We start from the raw sequence: 26,390 nt of genomic DNA, 5'->3' as shown, positions 1-26,390 counted from the left end.
GCTGGCACACTAGGGGTCTCCCTGGGAACTGTGGGGAGCTGTGAGCACACAGGCCGGTGAGTGGCCAGCAGGAAGATGTATACCAAGCGGCTTAAGAGCGACCTGGTGGAGCTGTGCAGGCAGAGGGGGCTGCGCATTGGGAGGCTCACCAAAGAACAGCTCATTGCCCAGCTGGAGGAGGGAGATCGCGCGAATGAACTGATCCCTGTCCCTGGGGGAAGCAGCCTGGCAGATGCAGCGCAGGCCCCAGCTGGGAGTGGTCAGCCGGCTGCTGAGGGCTTCCCGAGACCCCTCCTTCCTATGCCTAGGGGAAGGGTGGGGAGGAGCCCAGCAAATTCCGAGGGCGCCGTGACCCCCCCAGCCAGCAGGGGATCCTCCCGGCGACGCTCGGCATCTGTGGAGCGGAATTGGCTGGAATGGGAGAAAGAGCTAAAACTGAGAGAGCTGGAGGATCGTGAACAACAGAGACAGCATGAACGGGAGGAGAAAGAGAAACGCAGGCAGTATGAACGGGAGGAGAATGAGAGACAGAGACAGCATCAGCATGAACTGGAACTGGCGAGACTGAGGGGCAGCAAACCCCCGGCTGCGTTGAGTGAGGGGGGACCTAGGACTGCACGGAGCTTTGATAAGTGCATCCTGGCCCCACGCACGGAGGGGGAGGACATGGATGACTTCCTGGATGCCTTTGAGACGGCCTGCGAGCTGCACCAGGTTGATCCCGCGGACAGACTCCGGGTCCTTACCCCCTTACTGGACCCCAAAGCCGTGGCATTGTACCGCCAACTGGAAGAGGCGGAGAAAGGGGACTACGAACTATTCAAAAAGGCCCTGCTACGTGAGTTTGGGCTAACTCCGGAGATGTACCGGGAAAGGTTCCGGAGTCAGGATAAAACCCCTGAGATCTCATATCTGCAACTAGCCGTCTGCATGGAGGGATACGCCAGCAAGTGGGCAGATGGGGCCCAGACGAAGGAGGACCTGATTAAACTGCTGGTACTGGAGCAACTGTATGAGCAGTGCCCATCCGACCTGAGGCTGTGGTTGAGGGACAAAAAACCAGAGAACCCGCGACATGCAGGCCGGCTGGCCGATGAGTTTGTAAAGAGCCGGTCAGGGGATAACAGGGAGGAGTCCCAAAGGAACAGTCCCACCACAACGCAGAGAGAGAGTCACCATGGGACCTCCCCATGTGAAAATACAGAAAAACCCCATCAAAGGGGAACATCCGGCGTCAGGACCATCCGACCCACTCAAGGGGACCCATGGGACATGGGCTGCTATCACTGTGGCCAGAAAGGCCACATACGGGCCCAGTGCCCCAGGCTCAGGGACAGACTGAGCAGACCGAACCCCCGGAGGGTTGACTGGGTAAAGACCCAGCCCGGCGAGAGGCAGCATTCCCAGGGAAGGGGGGCTTGCAGAGTACCACCTGCTAAGGAGGGAGGAGAGCTCCAGGCCAGCTCCTCTGGGGGGCTGGATGCTCCAGACTCAGGGTTTTTGGTTTATACGGTGGGCGCGGGGCTGTCCCTCCGGAGAGAGTACCTTGTTCCCCTGGAGGTGGATGGGAGGAAGGTCAATGGATACTGGGATACGGGCGCAGAGGTGACGCTGGCCCGGCCCGAGGTGGTGGCCCCAGATCAGGTGATGCCCAACACCTACCTGACCCTGACGGGGGTGGGCGGGACACCAGTCAAAGTGCCCGTGGCAAGGGTACACCTGAAGTGGGGGGCCAAGGAGTGCCCCAAGTATGTGGGGGTACACCCATATTTGCCCACTGAGGTGTTGATGGGGGGGACCTAGAGGACTGGCCAAGCAACCCCCAAAGGGCACTGGTTGTGACCCGCAGTCAGAGCCGGCGAGGGGCACTGCGAGGGGCAGGACCCTAACCTGGTGGGGAGGGAACACCCAGGGACACGGCTCAGGGAGGCTGCCGCTTCAGACCCAGCCAGCGAGAAAGAGCAGGTGGCCATCCCTGTCCCAGCTGCTGAGTTCCAGGCCAAGTTGCAGAAAGATCCCTCCTTGCGGAAGATAAGGGACCTGGTCGACCTCAGTGCGGTACAGACCATGGGACGAGGTGGCCGGAAAAGGTTCCTGTGGGAGAAGGGGTTCCTGTACCGAGAATGGGCTCCCCCAGGGAAAATGAAGTCAGGGGGGATCAGGAGGCAGCTGGTGGTAACCCAGAAGTATCGCTGCCAGCTGCTGTACCGGGCCCATGACATTCCCCTCTCAGGGCACCAGGGAACCTGGCGTACCCAGCAGAGGCTGCTACGGAGCTTTTACTGGCCTGGGGTCTTTGTTACTGTCCGACAGTACTGCCAATCCTGTGACCCCTGTCAGAGGGGGAGGAAGGCCCGGGACAAGGGGAAAACGGCTTTAGGACCCTTGCCCAGCATAGAGGAGCCTTTCCGGAGGGTGTCCAAGGTTAAAAGGGGGGCTCTGAACCAAGAGAGCCCAAAGCACAGACCTCCAGACTGGAGCGCTGGGAGAAGACCACAGCCCAGTTGGAACCCCAGGGGTATTGGGGTGGGAAAAGGGCACAGGCCGCCTAAACCGTCCCACATGCGAACTACGAGTGCCATCGAGCACCCCCGACCTAAGGGGGGGCATGAAACTGGAGGGGCCTGGTGTAATTCTCACCAAGGAATGGGAGGGATGCTGGGGCATCCATGGGAATGGGGGTAGGTTCGAACTTCCCCGGGTCACCGGCTAAAGTGACCCCGCTCAGTTCGGTCTCGAAGGGGGGAGAGATGTGACGAACTGGGACTGTTCTTACTGTGATCTTTGAATGCTGACAGGGGAGTGTGGCTAGGATAGTCTGCATTGGGGGATGGGAGACTGACCGAAGGAGAATACCTGAGCATGTAACATGAGAACCCAGGAAGGGGTTAGAGGCCAGGTGACACCTTGGCCCTGGGATACTGAACAAAGGCTGTGGGAGGGGTCGCTGAAGGCAGAGTTTCGGGAGCTGGCTAGGGACATAGCTGGGAGGCAGACGGGGCTCTGACCTCCCAGGGGGGCTAGGGTGCCCGGGGACCCCAAGATGGACCTAACTGAGGGGGTCCTGTTGTCTGTGCCTGCAAGACCTGTCTTGGACTGTATTCCTGTCATCTAAATAAACCTTCTGCTTTACTGGCTGGCTGAGAGTCATGGTGGATTGCAGGAAGCCAGGGGTGCAGGGCCCTGAGTCCCCCAATACTCCGTGACAGATGCAGATACAAATTTTCTATCTGTGCAGGACTCTAACTGGGACTGTTCGGTTTAGAAAAGAGATGATTTACGAGGGATATGACAGAGGTCTTCAAAATCATGGATGGTATAGAGAATTGAAGAGGGATGTGTTATATACCCATTCACATAACACAAGAATTAGAGATCACCCAATGAAATTAATAGGCAGCAGGTTTAAACCAAAGAAAAGGAGGTACTTCCTCACACAACGCACAGGCAACTTGTGGAACTCATTATCATGGGCTATTGTGAAGGCCAAAAGTATAACTGAGTTCAAAAAACAATGTGATACTTTCATGGAGGATAGGTCTATCAATAGTTATAAGCCAAGATGGTCAGGGACACAATTCTATGCTCTGGGTGTCCCTAAACCTCCAACTGCCAGAAACTGGGACTGGGCAATGGGATGGATCACTCAAAATTACCCTGTTCTGTTCATTCCCTCTGAAGCATCTCACGCTGGCCACTGTCAGAGACACGGTACTGGGCTAGGTGGACTATTGGTTTGACCCAGTATGGCCGTTCTTATCTTCTTAAGGATCTGGGAATGGACCGTTGAAAGTGCTTAAGTCACTTACGAGCATAAGTCCCATTTTACAAAGTAAGAGACACTTAGACTAAATCTGAATGAAAATCAGTGGGACTTAGGTTTTTTAATACCTAAGTCTTTTCTGATCATAGGACTTAGACTCCTAAATCACTTGGGCACTTTTGAAAAGGTTACTCCTAGACTATACTTTTTCAGGATCCCTTCTGCTACCCCCAAAATGCATTAGGCGCAGTTACACTTAATACTGCCTCCTCAGGCAGAAACACCAATAAGAAGAGGTGGCTATTGAAGGAGGTGAGAGTTTACATGGTAGAAACCTGATGGCTTTCATACAGCTACCCTCCTGCCTGCCTGGCACTGAAGGCCACTAACTACTCCAGGGCAGCTGAGGCCAATGAAATAATTCCTGCTGAAGGTACTCGGCTCATTCTGTGGAACTGAAGTCAGTACAGTTGGCTAGTATGTACATCTGACCATGTGTTCTCTGATACACATTAGCTACACAGCAGGCTGTTCCACACATAATAATTGCAATCCTAAAGTCCTCACATCCATGGCATCTTTTTCGAGTTTGGGGCTTGATCCAAAGAAGTCGATTGGAGTCTTTCTTCTGACTCCACCGAGTGTTGGATCAGGTTCAGGTTGGGAGTATCTGCTCACACCCCTTAGGATCAAAGAAAATGATTCTCTTACAACCTGTTACAGCCCCCCCCCCCCAAGCCTCAGAGTAGGAGTCAGGGGCAGGACCCTGTCTCCTCTCCTTTTTCTGCACTGCCCAGAAGAGGTGGTTGGCCACAGGGGGGAGTGCATGTTGCACTGCCCAGGGCCATGTCTACACTACCCGCCGGATCGGCGGGTAGTAATCGATCCCCGAATCGACGCCCGTACTTCACCTCGGCAGGAGGAGTAAGCAGAGTCGAAGGGGGAGCCGCGGCGGTCGACTTGCTGCCGTGAGGATGGCCAGGTAAGTCCAACTAAGATACTTCGACTTTAGCTACGTGAATAGCATAGCTGAAGTTGCGTATCTTAGATCGCTCCCCCCCCACCAGCCAGTGTAGACCAGCCCTAAGTGAGGACACAGCAGGTGAACTGGGAAGCTATGGGAGATTGTTCTCCCATGAAGGTGGTGCAGTTTTGTATAGTCCCCAATGAAGGGCTGGGTTCTATACAGGTTTATTTAACTGCTACAGAGCAACTTTTACAGTTGCTCTATTTTTTAGTTTCACTTTATATCAAAGAGTGCAAATTAAACAAGGAAAATGATGTCAAACCGGACATCCTTAAAGCCCCTGAAGTAATGTTAAAAACCAATACATTACATAATTTCCCCCAACTCCGTGATGTAACAAAATCTAATAAACCATAAATACACACCCTGCTGGCAAGGCCGCTGCTCTATAATGGTTTAATCGTTTGTGGGGAACCACATGTTTTATTGCAATGAAGTGCCAAGTACATTTTTAAAAATGAGTAATGAGTGTGTCCTGAAATATTGCAGCTGGCTTACTTTTCACACTCTATTTTGGGAGCCCTGCCTCCTTTCCTTAACTCTTCAGCCTGGGGCCTCCCCATGGCCTGCCAATGAACGAAGGGTGTCAGCCCAGAGCTTTCGGGAGCATTGACTCAAGGCGTAAGAACATTCAGGGCTGTATAGGTCACAGATGTACGCCAGCCTCCCATTCTGCTACTCCATTTTGAGTGTGAAAGTTGGTGTGATTCGGTGAGGTTTTTCCATGGGGGAGGAGGGGGCTGGGAGAACCTGAGGAATGTTAATGGACTTTAAAATAGAGAATTTCTGATGTTAGGTTAGGGATTTGTACAAGGAAAGCTTTAAAGTGGTGGAGTGCTAAAGGAATCAGTAAATGGAGCAGTAACTTTTTATCAGCTTCCAAGGTGCTACAAATTTTAATCCACACAGGGAGGAGTGAGATGTCAGATGCCAAGGAGAGGGCTCCAGTTGGCCAAAAGACCTCATGGTGACCTAGGAGGTGGTATGTCTCCCTGCAATATATAAATGCCATATGAAGCTAGTTTTCCTGGACGGAGTCTTTTGTGAGTAATAGGAATTGGCTGCATTTGTGAAGTTCTGATTCACAGGGCACGTCTTCACTACCCGCCAGATCGGCGGGTAGCGATCGATCTATCGGGGATCGATTTAGTGTAGACGCGATAAAATCGATCCCCGATCGCTCTGCCGTCGACTCCGGAACTCCACCGCAGCGAGAGGCAGAAGCGGAGTCGATGGGGGAGCAGCAGCGGTCGACTCGCCGCCGTCCTCACAGCCAGGTAAGTCGACCTAAGATACACAACTTCAGCTACGCTATTCGCATAGCTGAAGTTGCGTATCTTAGGTCGACCTCCCCCGTAGTGTAGACCTAGCCATAAACAGCTCTTAAATTTTAAGGCAATCTCTTGTCTCTACAGTGGAAAGCAGTGAGGGATCATATGTAGGCTAGAACAGATAAATCCTATTTGCCTTCTGGTACGTTTCAGAGCTGTGATTTCAACTCTTCAGTCTCTGAGTTTGTTCCCTGTGTGCCTGATTCTCCATTCTCGTACACTGATGGAGTTATGTCAGCATAAAACCCAGCATCGCTGCAGGCGGAATCAGTCTCCAGGAATGGATAGCCTTTCATGTGTTTGCAAGGGATTTGCAAAACATAGTTTATGTTAAAAGACTAGTTCCAGTCCTGCCTGATGAACAATGGGAGAATCAGCTACAGCAGCGTGGTGTGCTTCTTTCACCTTCATGACTGAAAATTTCCCAAACACCATCAGTGGAAAATTATCAGGTTTTTCCCGCAACAAATAAAATACAAACTTGGTGCTTTCCTGCTGCTTTCTGAAAGCAACACAGAGCCGATGGTGTCCCTACCTCCCCAACCCCTCCCCATTCCGAATCCCATTCTTCAAAAGCCCATATAAAAATGGAGACAAAACAGATTAATGTTTAATTCCATAAATTAGACTCCTCCCCCTCCTGGGGAGAAAGATAAAAACTGGTGCATTAAACTAATTACTAACTTATCTCTTTGGAGATTAAAGGGTTTTTATCACCATGATAATAAATGCTTTTTAATGGAACTGTCTTGTAATGTTGTCTAAATCATCATTAGGGAGCAGCAGAAAACAAGGAGGTGGGAAGGAGAAGAGGGACCTACTTCGTGCTAAGTGCGAAGGGAGCTGGAGGAGTTAGTGAGGGCTGATGTGATGCCTGCAGTTTGAGAAGACGGAAAGGAAGCAGAAACTGGGACTGACTTACCAGAAAGGAACAAAGGAAGATGAAAGAGACGAAGTAAAAATAGGCAAAGTCACTGCCACATTCGTTTTTGGTGAGGCCGGAGAGTTTGTCGCAGGCTCGGTTACTGAGGCAGGACAGCATGATCTCGTGCCAAGCTTCCCCGGTGGCACTCCTACAGATGGGGGACAAAGATTCAATGAAAGGCAAAAGCGTGAGTTCTTTTGACTGCAGAAATGTACACCATTAGAGCTAATCAGAGCTTTGCCCAGCACACCTGGGCCTGTTACAGGAGATCAAATTAACCAAAAAGACACCCTCTAACAATCTTTTCTAAATTGTATTTTGAATTCCTTTATCAATTTTTTGTTACAAACTACATCTTGCTTCCATTCATGGCTAGCTTTTGTGTGTTCGTATGCATTCTTGGAAGCAGTTTGCACTGGCATTTGCTGTACTTGATTCATTTACCAACTTTGTGAAAGAAAGAAATGAAAAAGATTCCCCTACCCTCACCCCCATGTTACAGGGAAACAAAATCAACCTGACAGGCTCAGATAGGATAAACTGAATCTGTTTCTGGAAAGTGAAAATAGATTAATTAAAGTCAGTCAAGTACAAAGGACAAATGTAATCAAAGAAGTTTAACGCCCCACACCCCAAACCCAACAGCTCTGCCTTGATGGTGGCTGAAAATCCAATGGAGAGGAAGTGAAACATAAACAGACTCTTCTATCTCAATCTATCATTTTAGGTGGATGCATCAGAATACTGTGGCCTATCACTCTTATGAAAGGCTCCTGGGTTTTTCTTTAACTTCTTCCCCCCTCTCTCTTTCCCTGTGTTCTATATAGCAGCAGTTCCTGTAGTAAGAAAGAGATGTAAATATAACCTTAAATTTTCCCAAAGTGACTCCCAACTGTCACACGCTATTTAAAAATAAATAAATTCACCAGTCCGAGAGGCACTCAGACAAATGTACCTTCTCCCATAGCAGTAGTCACTTCTTGTCTCTTTTCCAAGCATTCTTCCATCAAATGACTGAAACTTAACTTGTATGCAATGTAATTGCCACCACGTTGGTCCCAGGATGTTAGACAAGGTGGGTGAGGTAATATATTTTATTCCACCAACTTCTGTTGGTGAGAGAGACTGGCTCTGTGTGTCTCTGTGTGTCTCGAAAAGCTTGTCTTTCTCACCCACAGAAGTTGGTCCAATAAAATATATTACCTCACCCACCTTGCCTCTAGGGTGACCAGATGTCCCGGTTTTATAGGGACAGTCCCGATATTTGGGGCTTTTTCTTATATAGGCTCCTATTACCCCCACCCCCTGCCTGGTCACCCTACTTGCCTCTGACACTTAGTTTCAGATTAATAGATTATAAAGCCAGAAGGGATCATTATGATAATCTAGTCTGACTTCCCGTATATCACAGGCCAAAGAACTTCACCCGATAATTGATGCATCAAGTCCATAACTTCTGCCAGAGGGCCTGATTCTCCATTGCCCGGAATCTTATGGAGCTGTTTACACCTGTGCAAAGTGGGCATAAAGTGCTGCAGCTCTGAAGTCCTAACATATTTGTTATTCCATTTGTTTTCCCCCCCCCGCTAAACTTGACAAACTCCATAGGATATTACAGCATGAACTGTTAAAACATCCACACAGTACCCGACTCATGTGCCTTGACCCTGATCCTGGGGCTGGTTCAATTCCTCGTGCAAGTCAGAGCAGCCATGAGACTTCTCTAAGTTGTGCAAGGTGCAACTGGGGATCACCAGAGTCAGGCCCCAGACCTTTGTCCACCCTTCTACAGTGATGGTATAGCACAAAGCTAGCAAAGTCAGCTCTAGGCCACTCAGGAATTCCCCCTATTCTAGGAGTATCCTCAGCTGGCTGGTTAAACTAACTTTACAGTCTCCCGTGCTGCTGCAGCTGTGAAAAAAAAGGGCTATACCAGGGGCCAGGATCTGGCCCAAAGGATCCAGGGGCAAGATTGAAAAAAATCTGATTTTATTACAGTTAAGACCATAAGAACGGCCATACTGGATCTGACCAAAGCTCCATCTAGCCCAGTATCCTGTCTTCTGACAGTGGCCAGTGCCAGGTGCCCCAGAGGGAATGAACAGAACAGGGAATCATCAAGTGATCCATTCCCTGTTGCCCATTTCCAGCTTCTGGCAAACAGAGGCTAGGGACACCATCCCTGCCAATCCTGCCTAATAGCCATTGATGGACCTATCCTCCATCAATTTATCTAGTTCTTTTTTGAACCCTGTTATCGTCTTGGCCTTCATAACATCCTCTGGCAAGGAGTTCCACAGGTTGACTGTGCATTGTGTGAAAAAATACTTCCTTTTGTTTGTTTTAAACTTGCTCCCTATTAATTTCATTTGGTGACCCCTAGTTCTTGTGTTATGAGGAGTAAATAACACTTCCTTATTTACTTTCTCCACAGCAGTCATGATTTTATAGACCTCTATCATATCCCCCCTTAGTCATCTTTTTTCCAAGCTGAAAAGTCCCAGTCTTATTAATCTCTCCTCATATGGCAGCCGTTCCATATCCCTAATCATTTTTGTTGCCCTTTTATGAACCTTTCCCAATTCCAATGTATCTTTTTGAGATGGGGTGTCCACATCTGCATGCAGTATTCAAGATTTGCGCACACCATGGATTTATACAGAGGCAATGTGATATTTCCTGTCTTATTATCTATCCCTTTCTTAAGGATTCCCAACATTCTATTCTCTTTTTTGACTGCCGCTGCACATTGAGTGGATGTTTTCAGAGAACTATTCACAATGACTCCAAGACTTCTTTCTTGAGTGGTAACAGCTAATTTAGACACCATCATTGTATATGTATAGCTGGGATTATGTTTTCCATTGTGCATTACTTTGCATTTATCAACATTGACTTTCATCTGCCATTTTGTTGCCCAGTCACCCAGTTTTGAGAGATCCTTTTGTAGCTCTTCGCAGTCTGCCTGGGACTTAACTGTCTTGAGAAGTTTTGTATCAGCAGCAAATTTTGCCACCTCACTGTTTACCTCTTTTTCCAGATCATTTATGAATATGTTGAATAGGACTGGGCCCGGTACAGACCCCTGGGGGACACCATTATATATCTCTCTCCATTCTGAAAACTGACCATTTATTCCTATCCTTTGTTTCCTATCTTTTAACCAGTCACCAATCCATGAGAGGACCTTCCCTGTTATCCCATGACTGCTTACTTTGCTTAATAGCCTTTGGTGAGGAACCTTGTTGAAGGTTTTCTGAAAATCTAAATATACTATATCCACTGGATCCCCTTTGTCCACATGCTTGTTGACCCCCTCAAAGAATTCTAGTAGATTGGTGAAGCATGATTTCCCTTCACAAAAATCATGTTGACTCTTCCCCAACAAATTATGTTCATCTATGTCTCTGACAATTTTGTTCTTTACTATAGTTTCAACCAGTTTGCCTGGTATTGAAGTTAGGCTTACTGGGGTCACCTCTGGAGCCCTTTTTAAAAATTGGTGTCACATTAGCTATCCTCCAGTCATTTGGTACAGAAGCTGATTTAAATGATAGGTTACAGACTACAGCTAGTAGTCCTGCAATTTCACATTTGAGTTCCTTCAGAAGTCTTGGGTGAATACCATCTGGTCCTGGTGACTTATTACTGTTTAGTTTATCAATTTGTTTCAAAACCTCCTCTAATGACAACTCAATCTGGGACAGTTCCTCAGATTTGTCACCTAAAAAGAATGACTCAGGTTTGGGAATCTCCCTCACATTTGCAACCATGAAGACTGATACAAAGAATTTGTTTAGTTTCTCCGCAATGGCTTTATCATCCTTGAGTGCTCCTTTAGCATCTTGATCATCCAGTGTCCCCCCATCCTGCTTCTGATGTACTTACACATTTTTTTGCTATTACTTTTTGAGTTTTTGGCTAGCTGTTCTTCAAATTCTTTTTTGGCCTTCCTAATGAGATTTTTACACTTCATTTGCCAGAGTTTATGCTCCTTTCTATTTTCCTCACTAGGATTTAACTTCCATTTTTTAAAGGATGCCTTTTTGCCTCTTGCTGCTTCTTTTACTTTGTTGTTTAACCACAGCGGCTCTTTTTTGGTTCCCTTACTATGTTTTTTAATTTGGGGTATACATTTACGGTGAGCCTCTATTATGGCGTCTTTAAAAAGTTTCCATGCAGCTTGCAGGGATTTTGGTTTTGGTGTTGTACCTTTTAATTTCTGTTTCACTAATCTCCTAATTTTTGTGTAGTTCCCCTTTCTGAAATTAAATGCTACAGTGTTGGGCCGTTGTGGTGTTTTCCCCGCCACAGGGGTGTTAAATTTAATTATATTATGGTCACTATTACCAAGCGTCCAGGTATATTCGCCTCTTGGACCTGATTCTGTACTCCACTTAGGACTAAATCAAGAATTGTCTCTTGTGGGTTCCAGGACTAGCTGCTCCAAGAAGCAATTATTTAAGGTGTCAAGAAACTTTATCTCTGCATCCCGCCCTGAGGTGATATGTACCCAGTCAATATGGGGTAGTTGAAATTCCCCATTATTATCGAGTTTTTTATTTTAATAGCCTCTCTAATCTCCCTGAGCATTTCACAGTCACTATCACCATGCTGGTCAGGTGGTCGGTAATATAGCCCTACTGCTATATTAATATTCAAGCACGGAATTACTATCCATAGAGAGTCTATGGTAGAGTTTGGTTCATTTAAGATTTTTACTTCATGTGATTCTATGCTTTCTTTCACATATAGTGCCACTCTCCCAGAAATTAAGAGATTAATTTCAACCAGATTATTTTAAACTGCATAAGCAAACCAGAGTGAGCTAATTTCATGTCTGTCTGGCTCTACACACACTCCATTAATCAAGATTCTTAGCAGGATATCCAGTTACAAGCATTACATCATCAGAATAAAGTTTCATTGGCTGACCAAAGCCTGAGCCCCTGACATTGGTGCTAGCGGCTTGCGGAAGCAGTAGCCTTATGCAAAAATTAACCATTTCTTGTGCATAACATATAGCCCACCCAGTTGTCAGTGAAATATACACAATAAAAGGCAAAGCTACCAAATATTGAGGGTTGTTTTTCTCTCCTTTTGTTAGAACCACAGAAAAGGCAACAGACGGCTGAAAATATGGCTACAATTCACTTAAAAGTGGATTCCTTTTCCAACGCGAATGAGTGCAAGTGGAAATGGATTCATTCTGAACCACAAGTAGCTTTGAAATATGAAATTTCAAGTTGCTCATGATGCAAAAATAACCGTTAAGTTGAATCTCTCAAAACAGCAAACTCTGAGTGGCATAAACTCACCTGAAATGAAACAGCAATTTGTGTGCAAAGTCTGGCAGATACATTTCCAGCTGATGTGTACAGCTCTAACCATGAGGAACAGAAAACGGAGGGAGATATACTTCACTACAACTGCTGCGCTTGGAGGACTTCTATAACTCAAATAACCTCAGCAATTAAACTGGCACATGAAGACAGAAACTTATTTATTACTCATGTGGAAAACCTAAAAGTTAGTAGATTTTATTTTATTTACCTGAACAATAGCATCAGGGCTTGCAAGAAAGTTCTGAAGTTGTTGTGTCGATTAATTGAGGTATCATCATCTAGTGCAATGTTTCCAAATACCTGCAAAAGAAAACAAAAGCAATCAGGACCAAATGCAGCCTGGAGTAAGCTCCCCCGGGAATCTCTGGTCGCAAGTCAGCAGTGATGCATGACAGCAGCACAGTTGGCATAACTGGGCATAAAGCAGACGTTAGAGAGGGTGGTAATGTAACTTGCATCGAGTTGACATTCAGCAGATGGGCAAAATGGGTGTATCATATACTGTGGAGGCAGGGGTGGAGCAGGAAAGACGTCAAACAGAAGAGAAGATGGCCTGGATGCAAATCCAGCTGGCTGTCCCCAAAACTGATGGAGCCAATTCAGCTTTAGCATACGCAGGTGTAACTTTCATTGATTTCAATCAGAGTTACTTCCGCTTAACACCAGGGCTGCATTGGATCTCCAGGGAATATCAGATGGAAAAAAACACACATTTCGGACACCCAGGGCCCAATTTGTCAGTGCGTCTGAGCGCTGTTTGGCACAGGACCTTGGGGTGGGGGCAAAGGGGGCTTTATGCCTTCTCTGCATCTCTCCTATTCTGGAGCCCGGGGAGCTCTTCACCTTACTCTGAAATAGGCCCACTGCTGGAGGCAGGCTGTAGCAATAGCTTGTCTAATGCTCTGCGTCAGCACGGCAAATCTTAGATTTTTAGATATTGAAGCCAAAATGTTACCTGCATGCCGATAATGGCATAGATGAAGAAGAGCATCGCAATGAGGAGACACACATAAGGCAAGGCCTGTAGAAAAACCAACAGGGTCAGCATTAACAAAGCAGGGCCACAGACTAGCCAAGAGTCTTTACTCATTATTGGTTAGCCAGGTGCTTCGTCGCATTGTGTGTGGTTTGGATGAGAGCACTAGCAAGAGAAACCGGAGCGGCTGTGGCGCAAAGGAGACCTTCAGAAGATACATTGCTGGCAGCAGGTCTTGCCTTATTACAAACCATTAGGATTTTTTTATAGAGTTAGTTTCCCCCAGTGTTATATTGCATACATATCCTTGTGAGTAGACAGAACCTACCCAGAGAGGAAGCAATAACAGACTGCATGGTGCGTACTTTAGCTTAGAAACGACATACCTTGGCAGTTCTCAGGCAAAGTTACACAATGATAAAATAGCTATTTCTAAAAAAATTTAAAAAAACGTTCTCTGAGAAAAATACGTCTACAAAGAAGCAAGCATTGGTTTTAATTGGGCAGAAAATTACATTGGCGGGGAAAAGTTTTCATGCTAAATCATTAAGGGCTAGACTTTGACTCGGCCTAGATGCCCATGCTGAGAGTTAGTACGGACCCAATCTGTGCAGGTCACCAGGACCTTGCATCTGGGTGAGCAGGAGTGATGTGCCTGCTCGCTCCTCCCCCTGGAGCAGATGGGAGGGGAGGAGAATGGCTGGAGCTGCATCTCCTCCATAGGCCAGCTAGCACAGCTGAACCAGCACGGTGTGGGGGGAAGAGAGACGCTGATAACCGGGAACTGTAAGTGCTCAGGACCAGGCTCTTCTGTGCCTATGTTTCCACCCATGTAAAAAATGGGGACAATAATATTGTTATTCTGAGGGCTGGGCACTCAGACCGCCTCACTGGAGCTGCGGGGCATGATGATCCATTCAAGCTAAATGAGGGAACAATTAAATGCCCCTTTCTTTAGCGGTAGCTGAAACAAGGGAAAACCATCGCCTGAGGCCAGACCGCATGCAGTCCTGGGCCATGCAGTCCAAGGAGTTTCCTGGGATTCCGATAACAAATGCAGCGGTAGGGGACTGATTTGATTGCAGCCATGGGCGAGAGAGAGAGAGAGAGAGAGAGAGAGAGAGAGAGGGGAGCAGGAGAAACACCTCAGAAGCACGGAGAAGGCAGCAAGGGAGCCTGACAGACTGCCAGGGAAGCACTTGTAGCGTGACCCTGGGAAAGAGCTGAGAGAGAGCCCTTTTGGGCTGAGTGCTGGCTGGAAAGAGGCTTGGAAACTGCAAGCAAAGAACCCGTCTCTCGCTGTTTGATTCCTGGAAACAGGACTTGGTACATTCCTTGCAAGAAAACAGGATCATACCAATGAATATACCCGACTCCATCGTCGATTTCTCCTCCCAACAGAAACAACCTACAAGACCCCGAAAATCAGTGAACCGCTTGGGCCAAAGGGGGTAACAATCCTTATCTGCCTCAGGGTGGAGTTGTGAGGACATGTTCATTCATGTCTGCAGTGCTTATTGAGTCAGATAGAAGTTGCTACAGAAGTGCAGCGTATTATCAGCAGGCAGTGGGGACACACTTTGGTTTCCAGGTCGAATCATCAATCAGTCTTGGATAGGGTCGTATATTAAGCAGAGTGCAGTTTCTCCATACAAGGCCATCTCTGTGGATGAGGGGAAAGCAGTGGATGTGTTATTCCTTGACTTTAGCAAAGCTTTTGATACGGTCTCCCACAGTATTCTTGCCACCAAGTTAAAGAAGTATGGGCCGGATGAATGGACTATAAGGATAGAAAGCTGGCTAGATCATTGGGCTCAACAGGTAGTGATCAATGGCTCCATGTTTAGTTGGTGGCCGGTATCAAGCGGAGTGCCCCAAGGGTCAGTCCTGGGGCTGGTTTTGTTCAATATCTTCATTAATGATCTGGAGGATGGCATGGACTGCACTCTCAGCAAGTTTGCAGATAACACTAAACTGGGAGGAGTGGTAGATACGCTGGAGGGTAGGTACAGGATACAGAGAAACCTAGACAAATTGGAGGATTGGGCCAAAAGAAATCTGATGAGGTTCAGAACAAAACAAGGACAAGTGCAGACTCCTGCACTTAGGACGGAAGTATCCCATGCACTGCTACAGACTAGGGACCGAGTGGCTAGGCAGCAGTTCTGCAGAAAAGGACCTAGGGGTTACAGTGGATGAGAAGCTGGATATGAGTCAACAGTGTGCTCTTGTTGCCGAGAAGGCTAATGGCATTTTGGGCTGTATAAGTAGGGGCATTGCCAGCAGATTGAGGGACGTGATCATTCCCCTCTATTCAGTATTGGTGAGGCCTCATCTGGAGTACTGTGTCCAGTTTTGGGCCCCACACTACAAGAAGGATGTGGAAAAATTGGAAAGAGTCCAGCGGAGGGCAACAAAAATGATTGGGGGCTGGAGCACGTGATTTATGAGGCGAGGCTGAGGGAACTGGGATTATTTAGTCTGCAGAAGAGAAGAATGAGGGGGGATTTGATAGCTGCTTTCAATTACCTGAAAGGGGGTTCCAAAGAGGATGGATCTAGACTGTTCTCAGTGGTACCAGATGACAGAACAAGGAGCAATGGTCTCAAGTTGCAGTGTGGGAGGTTTAGGTTGGATATTAGGAAAACCTTTTTCACTAGGAGGGTGGTGAAGCACTGGAATGGGTTACCTAGGGAAGTGGTGGAATCTCCTTCCTTAGAAGTTTTTAAGGCCCAACTTGTCAAAGCCCTGGCTGGGATGATTTAGTTGGGGATTGGTGCTGCTTTGAGCAGCGGGTTGGACTGGATGACCTCCTGAGGTCCCTTCCAACCCTGCTATTCTATGATTCTCTTGCCCCCCAAATGTTTCGGATCATCTGACTTTGCCCTGTATCATTACAGATGTTATTAGCGATCTTGCGACTATCCGGCTCTCTTAGAAGTCCAGCCAAAGTATTTGGCTCATGCAGCTGCAGCTCTCTCTCTCTCTCTCTCTCGAGACCAGGCCGGGTGACTTGCTCAAGATCCGTGTGACTTGCTCTGTCAATGGCAGAGATTGATCCAGACCCAGTGTCTCCTGAGTCCCACTCTTGTATTTTAACTACAAGCCCACCCCTTCCACCATTCTGTGGGCACCGGTTTATTTCGGAGGAGGAACATTCTCAGTCCAAGGGTGGGAGATGTTTTTGGTTAGTTTTAAACTGGCTGCTGTAGCTATGACAGACTAAAACCCTCCCCCACCCAGCCCATGGATTGAATCCTTAAGGAAAGTGCTATCAAACAAACGTCATGGGGTGTTTATTTTAAAGCATACCAGCCATAGCAATAGACTCTTTAATTACACGGCCTGACATCTGGGCGAGAGTGGAAATGTTGAAGGCGTATTAGAAACCACCAGCTTGCCTGCCCCACGGTCTCTCAAAGGACTTTAAATACAATCTCATTGTAATGAACTCAAGTTCCAGCTCTCCAGGCTGCAGCCTGCACCGCATACTCCTGCCTTCCTGCTGTAGTGACACGAGCCCCATCGCCATCCTCTGACACCTCCCCATTTATTTCAAAACCTTGTTTTGAAATCCCACAGAGGGATAGTTCAGTGGTTTGAGCACTGGCCTCCTAAACCCAGCATTGTGAGTTCAATCCTTGAGGGGGCCACTTAAGGATCTGGGGCAAAAATCTGTCTGGGGATTGGTCCTGCTTTGAGCAGGAGGTTGGACTAGATGACCTCCTGAGGTCCCTTCCAACCTTGATATTGCGCTCAGGTCCTCTGAACAATCCTTTCCCACTTCCCCTGGCCATCTAGCAATGCCCTTGACCATATCCCCTTCACCTACTCTTGGAGGAAGTTTCTGCTACTGGGAACATCCTGCTTCGCTGACTCCACGTCACATTCCAAACACGCTCCCTCTGGACTTCACTTTCCCTTGTAGTTATTTATGGATTAACTCTGTAAGGCATTTGCAGGGGGGGGCAGTTTGCATGGAAGGCCCTAGACACAATAAACCTGTACTATTGTTCTCAGGAGAGCTCCTGCAGCAAAAACTTCCATGCAATGATCTAAAGCGGCAGCTGTAAGACCTCAAGCTAGAGGGAAGCTGTATACGCAGTAGAAAGCCTGACAGATGATACATAGACATACAGAGCAGTACATCTCACACACTGCTGTAACTCAGTGTATGCACCTAAGTCAGGGTAGGGAAAAATGCAGTTAGCTGCATGTGGATGTGGGCTAATGGATAGGTCTGCACTTGGAGCCCTTGGCTAACAGGAGAATGTAAGCTCTTTGGGGCATCTTTTACTTGTGTGTTTGTACAGCACCTAGCACCATGAGGCTGAGGCCTCTACCACAGTAGAAACAATTAGTAATAATATATGCTAAATATTATCATTGCAGATGGTCTGGTGACTACACTGAGATATCCCTATAGAATTTAGGAGAAAATGATAGTCTTCCTAATCTACAGAATTTAATTACAGCCCTTCTACAGAATTAAAATCCAAACAAGCCCCACTCATTCTCTACCTTCTATAGGTTTTGGAAAGCCCTACTAAATATCTGTAGACCCCTGCTGTTTTCGCCGCTGTTACATTCTAGAAGAGGTTTTGCAGCAGATAGAGCAGGAGACTGGAACGTTGCACTCCTGCGCTTTATTTCTGTGTCTGCAACTGACTCGCTTTGGGGCTGATTTTCCAAGGTGTTGAGCACCAGCAAGATCCACTGTTGTCGGATGTTAGGGGTAGTCGGTGCTTCTGAAAGTCAGACCAAGGAGGACCTTCATTAAGTTAATTACCCATCTTACAGAAAGGTTATCAGAGAATGGCCTTCTCAGGACGCTGAAAAGCTTCGTTCTTTAGTATTTGATGTCCCCCTCTGGAAGATGCTACAGAAGTGCAAAGCATTAGCTGATCCCGCTCGGCTCTCGAGCCTGGCTGCCACTCACCTTAAAAGACTGTACAAATGTCCAGAGCAGAATGCGGATGGTGTAACCCTGGCGAAGAAGTTTGATAAGTCTGGCTGCCCTGAAGAGCCGCAGGAAGCTGAGGTTGATGAAGTTGTCCTGTGGAAAGTAAAGGTTTTGTGTCCTTCAGAAATTAACGCGACTAGAAACCACAGCCCGCAAAAAAGAAATTAAAATTACCGGCTTCACGATCTAAGCAGCAAATCGGCCACCAGAAAACCTTCCAAAAGAAACATTCGTCAGTGCAGATCACTCCACATGCAGTAAGTCGAGAAAACCCCTCTCTACAAAAGCCCCTCCCTCGGCTATTGGGTAAATAATAAAAAGAAAAACGGCCCTCACACGCTTTTCTTTGAATTCTTGTTTTCTTTATGCAAAGCAGGTTTCCCCAAACCGTTAAGGAAAGGTGATGGTGCATTATTATTATTTGCTCTTGAGTGGGATTGTTTTGAAGCCTTGGGTTGGCTCATTTTATTTTTATTAGAGTGAATCCAACGTAAGCCAAGAGAGTCTATAACAGTGGGTACCATTAGCTTCTTCCATGACAAAGGAAGAGATCAGCCAATCCACTTTAAAGTGCCCTCCTCTTAGAAATATTTACACAACAGGTAATAGGACAGGAGCCTTGCTGACAAACATTGCTGGGGCATGACCATTATCTTTAGAAGCCTGATCATTTGTAGACTAGAGTGACTTGAGAGAAGGTTGAATGTTCAGCAGCAGGGGTTGCCCTTAGGAGCCTGCTGACTTATTAATGATTCATAAATATCCCTTTTAAGGTGGATCAAAGAAATGCCAGGGACTTGGATTTTCATTTGATTGTTTTGGTTGATTCTCCTCCTCCCCTCCCTTTTCTTTTCTTTGACCGAAAATAGCTCAGCTAATGAGCTAATCTAGAGGGGGGTCTTTCCAAAAGAAAACATGCAAACGTTAAAATAGGAGGGCCGGGGGGAATCTAAGTAGATTTTTAAAAAAAAAGTCCCCCTGCCTGCGCTGACCCAAATCTCATGAATGTGAAACTTTAACCCCAGGAATTAATTTGACAAGGTTAACTACAGAAAATCCCACCTAGTATTAAGCAATGGAGGGGGGGACACAATCATAAGGAGGCCTTGTAGCTAAAGATGAATCAGTATAATCTCCCCCTTCTTCCATCTCCCCCCCCCATCATCTTTTACCACAAGATACCTGCTCAGATTAAAGTGACTGAAAGCTCTTGTTTATTTGGGTGCATAGCTCATGCTGAGTTTTTAGGCGCTTGTTTTATCTATGAACTTATTTAAATGCCAGCTCAGCAATTGGGCCAATAGTGCTGCATTCCACCGAGACCATCAACTGGTTCAAGAAATCAGTTTCAGACATGCACTTGTTTTGTGTTTAAAAGGCAAGCGGCTCAGAGTTAGGCATATACTGTATGTCAGACTCAATCCTAAAATAAAGAGAAAAGAGAAAAGCACAGAGATGTTCAATGAAAGAGCAGACAACACAAAGCTATTTCTGGTCTACAACGGAAGGCAGATCATGGCAGGCAAAACGCAAGCAAGGATTCTCCTGGGCTCTTCAAGGTTAGCAAAACAGCGCGGAGGATTCAAAGATTATTTCTTAAAACTATACTTTTCTCTAGGTTGTTGCTCCTTCATAAAATACCTAGCAGAGCTCAGCTCAGCATTAAAGGCCATCTATGGACAGGAGTCAGATTCTGACTGTGGTTACACAGCAATATAAATATATCCGAACTTCATTGCTTTAATCTAGGCTTCAACCTAAACACACGGTCTAAGATCTCGAGTGGTCAGTTGCATCTGTGCATAGTGGGGGTACATATCACCACTGGGATTGGGGCGCACTTCATACTGACCTTGTGCAGGCCTGATCCAAAGCCCAATGAAGTCAATAGAAAGACTTCACCTTATTAGCAGGTGTTGGATCAGGCCCCATCTGACCACATAAGGTGCATGACTTCGGAGAATCAGGCCCTTAACTCCCATTGATACAATAGGTAGATATGGCGTGATATTTGGGCCAGATCCTGCACATACAAACACGCACACGACTACCTTCCTCATACACAACTACTTTCCTCATATAAGTAGTTCTGTGCACATACAGTAAGTGTGAACAGGATCAGGCCCTGAGTTTATAAAACATTAGAAGTGCATTTGTATACAGCATTTCCCCCCCTAAGGATTATTACCGCATTTGCTTAGTAGTAAAAACGCTATAGTTTGTTTTGTCCAGACTCCAGTTAGAACTCCCTCATAATCACAGTCAGCTGATATGATGCTTAACATTTGTCTTGATCAGTGTCATGGTCAGCACTGCATTAGCTAACTCAATTTTTCACTCTACGGGGAAACACAGGACAACTATGTAATGGTAAGAAGTGCTAAGATCTCTCCCACATGAACCTGGTCCAGGATCGAATCTTCAAATATGCCTCAGGGAGTTAGGCACCCAACTCTCATTGAAATTTATTGGGAGTTGGGTGGCTAACAACTTTCAGTTCTTTTTTTATTTTTTTGAACAGACCCAGGCTCAACACCTGCTTTGCCAACACACCTGCCACCATTTCACCAATTGTAACAAAATGAACAGCCCAGAGGAGGATGACCAGAGACCCAGGAAAATCCTACTTTATCAACAGTTACGAAGCATTTGAGGGACGGTTCTCCGTGCTATTCACTGGTTGGTAACATTACACACGCAACTGTGATAATCAAAGCGGTATTGCGTGTGTGTTACCCCCCAGTACACTGTGTAGAAATCCTGCCCCTCGTTGGCAAGAGTGCCTCAGCAGTTATTAGGATCACATGCAATTAAAGGGGAAACTCCACACTGCAATATTTCTTGTGCTCAATTAACTCTATGTGACACACGAATGTCATTCCTGTGGATTATTTGTTTCCTTCTTGCTATCCCCCTTTTTCTGTTGCACAGGTGCTGAAGACTGACCAGGGTGACATTATTAAGTATTAGCTTTTACCCATTCCCATGATATCATGTTATTTACCATATTTAAAAGCAGCAAAGTGACCATAAATATGACATCCTGCTATTGTCCAAATCTGCTCCTTCTGCATCTACCGCATCATCTCGGCTTCATTTGCAGACAGCTAAACTGTTGGCAGTGTCAGCAGAGGCAGTGAAGATGCAGAAAAGCCATCTGTATTTTATTCTGCTCTGGGTATTGGCAGCAAAATAACTGGCTAAGTTAATTCCAGAAGCTTTTATTTGAAATGGCAGTTGTGACGCCTTATGCCACAACTGAATTCATTCCCACGGACTATCATATCGATGTTAGTTACATCTAACAGAACGATGAAATCAGTGAAAATTACATTAGTGTGCTTCATATGCCTGGTTTTTTCTTTCAGCTAACTTATGCCAACACTGTCAAAACTGAATTTGGCCCAGAGATATAACAGAAAACAAATGGACTGCAGCTCTAGGATATGTCTACTCCACCATTAGCGGTGTGGTTGCAGCTCGGGTAGGCATACCTGCACTGACTTTAGCCTACCGTGGATAAATACAGCATGAAGATGCAATGGCTCAGGTCATGGCCTGGACCAGCAACCTGAGTACGTTGCCAGGGTTCCAGATGGGCTTGGACGGCCCATGCTGCTGCGTCTTCACTGCAGACACGCTAGCTGTCTTCCTTCAGAATAACGGTTTTTCCAAAACCATGCGCCGCATGTGGCAGGAATTTGGCCTTGAGGACAGAGGTCAGCCTTTGGGTCTTCGGTGCTGTGACTGGGATATCTCGGGGAGCCTTTACTGCACTGTAGGGGTGACAGTTGGGAACTAACATTTCAACTATATCACTAAGACTGAGTGTGTGAACAGTCTGAAATGTGCAGAGAGAAGGGTATAGTCTTCCAAAATGCACGTGACTCTATTAACATTAAGGGAAATGACCAGACCTTGGGTGAAGTGTTGGCTTCATTGAAGTCAATGGAGAACTCTCACTGAAGTCAAGAGGGCCAAGATTTCACCCTATCTATGTGTGTGTTCAGGAGGTTCTGTCAGTTCAGGCATGTTGTTTCCAGCGGCCCTGATCCTAGAAAGTGAAGTCAAGGGGATTCCACAAGCATGTCAGGTTCAACCCATGGAGGATCAGGATCTAAACCATTAAGCTGCACCACGGGTAGTACCAAGGCCCACGTTCTCCAACATGGGTGACAAAGTTGTATGAGAATAAATTGTGCCCTCGCTTGTTGTACATTCAGAACCTGCTTTTGCACACACACAAATTGGGTAGTGCAATCACGGCCTTAGACCATCACTGCTGTAATAATCCAAGTTACCGTAAAGCACATCAAGCACGCACCTTTCAGATTTCACCATGAAAATTCTAGAAAGGCATCATTTGAACTTTACATTGCTTTTTTCTTCTCTGTTGCTTCCCAGAAGACAACGTCCTCCCACGACCCTGCATTAAATGGTTACGGAATGTGTGTGTTTGCACTCTGTCATGGAGGCCAAAGCTAATTTAATCTCTGGAGAAAACCGCAACTGTGCAACGGAAAATCCAGATGGAAAACTAACACAGCTTAAAGGGATGCTGCCAGATAAAATGCATGCATTTTTAATAAACCCATTTCCTTAGCTGTGTTACTAATACCACCTGGGATTATTACAAATGGAATAGTTTTTTAAATGTATTTTTTCACAATCTAAATGGCTTGCTTTTTGTATTTGCTTATCTTGGGCAAAGAAAACAGTCTATAGTTGGATTTCCTATAAGCCAATGGGAGTTAGGCACCTAACACTGATTGAATTTCAATGGAATTTGGATTCCTAAATCCTTTCGGCCTTTTTTGCAACCCCAGCCTCATTTATTTTATTTAGAATGCTTCACTTTTGTTGCTAGTCACTGTCTTCTTCTAGATCTCACGTGGCGGCAAAATGGGAGCCTGTTGGCTTTGCAGTGGGCGTTCAAAGCCAAACAAAGTCAATGTTTTCACTAACCACTTTTTAATTTAATGAAATTAATTCGATATCAGCTTCACTAAAAATCTTTGCCTTTCAAGCAAAGTTAAACTGTGGGTTTAAAGCACCTGGCATTGTCCTTTTAAATGGACCACTTCCTTTTTCACAAAGTCCAACAAATCTCAGTATAAAATAGCGGTTGCTTAGAACGTTAAATTTGATTCTATAACCTGCGAAATAAAGATTTCCCAAGCCAAACAATCTTCTCTACTCCAGGTCATACGAAAGCAGGTATCCTTCTAACTCTTATTCAGACCTCCATGAAAATAAAGCAAGTGTCAGTTTCCCCTTTATCGTTATCAAGAATAACAACAAACAGCAAAAAATGGGCTATTGGTAACTTTGTGTGCCTTGTGTCACCAATTAGCCAATGGGAAAAAGATGCACAAGAGAAGCCAGTTGTGAGGCACGCTGCAGACATACAGTGAGGCTTTCCACTAGTGCAATCGGAAATCTCATCAAAATGAAATAAAATTAAAAATAAAAATAATAATAAAACAAGAGAAAATAAAAGCAGAGAATTAAATAATTGTTTAAATTCAATGAAACCAACCGTTTCCTATATGTGATGTTTTCATGGATGAATATTTGCAAGATTATTTACAAATTATTTTTTGAGCAGCAGGTGCACAACATACAGACGGAGACATGGTTTTCGCATTGTATGTTGATTGGATGGCGTGATTCAGCAGGTAGGTAAGGAAAATAAAGAACAAAAACAGAAAACAAAAGAGAAAATGAGTAATCAGGACAAGCAAAGAACAGAAGCTCTGAAAATTTCATTGGAAAAGAATTGTTGGGTTTTGGTTTTTTCCCCTTTTTTTAATGGTAATTATACAAATTAAAGAAATGCTTCAAATCAAAATAGATTTTGAAACCCTAAAGGTAACACAGACAGTGTGGCAGTTATTTGCATTTCATTTTGTAATGCAAATTAGTAAACAGTTCACAAACACTTTTTATTTTATTTTTTTGTATTTCCAGGCAGAGAAATAGATGTCAGTTTCACATATGCTCTCAGCACCTCCTGCGCTCAGAAGAACTGACCTGTCTTTAACTCCATCTAATTTACTTAGGTTATTAAACCAGGGAAAAACTGACATACGTGTTTTTGCCTAAGGAAATAAAAAAAAATCTACTGCATTCACAAAGTAAATTACATATAACACGACTAAGAAATTAAAAAAAAGCAGTTAATCAACACATTTCTTTTCCTTTTATCTTTACTCTTCAGTGGTACAAAAGTGCTGATGCAGCAAGGCCAGCCGGGTTAGCTGGTTGAGTTGGCTTGGAGAGTATTTACAGTTGGAAAGTTGAGGGAGATTGGCCAAGCAGGAAACTGGAATCATTGCACCTATGTGCAAGCCAGATCTATCTCTTGCCCATCTCTAGTCACAGTTTGCCAGCCATCTCAGGGCTGGTCCCACAGAGGAGTCCTTCCCCTATGGACCGTGGAAAGGAATTCATTTTCCATCATAGGGACCCATGAACAGAAATTGTGCTGAGCTGAGAATGGCCAGGATGTCATCTGGGCAGGGGTGAGCAACGTGTCCGTACACAGCCACAAGTGTCCATGGTAAAAATGTTGACGTCCATGGTAATTTTTCAAAAAATGGAATGATTGAATGACATAACCGCCCCCAATGTCCGTCACTAAGTACAGTAATTCTGTCAAGCGTCCGTCGCGCAACATGGTGGTGCCGACCCCTGCGTCTGGGGTCCTTTGTGCCCATGTTCAAACAACAATATGTAACTTCAAGCTGATAACTAGTTAGGCTGAGCACCTGCGTGGGGGTTAACTAGTGGTGTCATACAAATGTCCATACTGTTGTTTACTTCCTGCTGAGAGTCTTGCCCAGAGGCAGGCCGGGCTATCAACAAAAGGGGCATTTCCTCCAATACGGAAATGATGCACTTTTGACACCAATCTTTGGAAAATGACCCGAGAACAAAGTCCCTTTCCTTTCTCCGGCTCCTGCAGTTTGTATAAAACCACAGCCTTGATCCCAGAAGCATGTGCGTGATGCACAAGGGTTGCTATGTTCCAGACTATGCATGAATAGAGATGATATGTGAGTTCAAGTAAGGTTAAGCACTAGCTGCACTCTTCTATGCTGAGCCAAAGTAAGTCTTAGTCCCTTTGCCACTCACACTCCTTTACACGCCAGAGCACGAGGGGAAGGAAAGGCGTTGGGCACGGACAAAGATTGAATACAACTGAAGGGATACGCCCTGAAGTATGCGCCTCAAATTTCTAATGCGGCACCACACTGCCTGTGCCCCTCGTAAGATCTGTTCCAGCTCCGAGGTGGAGTTATTGGTGTCTGCCCGGCCGTGCTCTCGCTAAAGCAGGGCAAAATTCCCTCCCGCTCCTTGTTCTTTACACCATTTTTCACGTGGTAACATTTTCAAAAGCAGCTCAGTGATTAGGAGTCTACGACCCACTGAAATGTAAAGGGACAAAGCTGCTTGGGCCCAGATCCTCAGAGATCCTTACCCAACACCCCCGGATTTCAATGTTTGCTCAGAAGTGTAAAAGAAAGGAGAGCTGGGATCAATTTCTGTCCTGCACTTCCAGGAGATGGAGTACAGCTGGGGCAGCCAAGGGGGAGAGGTCCAAAGGCAGGCTCCACGTGCCCTCCAGATTTTGGGCTGTTGCAGGGGCCAAAACAGCCCTTGGTGTAATGCAGGCAGCCCTAGGGCCTGCTCTGAGTTACAGCGGCCTGGGCCTGTGTCTGTACCAGGCGAGGTCAGAATGGCCATAGTGGTGTGTGGCACAGCCTTGCCCCCCCATGCCTGGGTTTGTGAAATGGGGCCATAGCAGGGGGCTGAATCCCTCCTCCTGGGTTCCCCCCTGGGTATCACTGGCTTCTTTGGGGTTGGAGAAGGAGGAAAAGTTCCAGGGGAGCCAAGCCCCTGTTGCAAGGTTGCCTAGATTGCACCCAGGAGGATGGAATTATAAAAGTACATTTCTGTTTGTGAATGACGCACTGCAAACTAGAATTATTTATTGCTGTTACTGTCCTGTTCTAGGTGTAATTTATGGAACGCCATTTCAAAAAAATAAAAAGCGT

At 46.0% G+C, this 26,390-nt stretch overlaps 1 protein-coding gene across 1 annotated transcript in view; it reads right to left on the bottom strand.

Annotated features, from left to right (window-relative positions):
* CACNA1B (calcium voltage-gated channel subunit alpha1 B) overlaps positions 1-26,390 on the bottom strand; it is a 509,994-nt gene that overhangs the window by 62,408 nt on the left and 421,196 nt on the right. Inside the window, exons 34-37 of the mRNA XM_065571905.1 lie at positions 18,307-18,423; positions 13,347-13,412; positions 12,600-12,691; positions 7,044-7,194 (exon numbers count right to left, since the gene is read on the bottom strand). Coding sequence (XP_065427977.1) covers positions 7,044-7,194; positions 12,600-12,691; positions 13,347-13,412; positions 18,307-18,423 — 426 coding nt within the window. The remainder of the gene's footprint in view (positions 1-7,043; positions 7,195-12,599; positions 12,692-13,346; positions 13,413-18,306; positions 18,424-26,390) is intronic.

Source organism: Chrysemys picta, chromosome 18, assembly GCF_011386835.1.
Source record: "Chrysemys picta bellii isolate R12L10 chromosome 18, ASM1138683v2, whole genome shotgun sequence".
Classification (NCBI taxonomy): domain Eukaryota; kingdom Metazoa; phylum Chordata; order Testudines; family Emydidae; genus Chrysemys; species Chrysemys picta.
The sequence above is the reverse complement of the archived record's forward strand: the minus strand, read 5'-3'. Positions and strand labels throughout refer to the sequence as shown.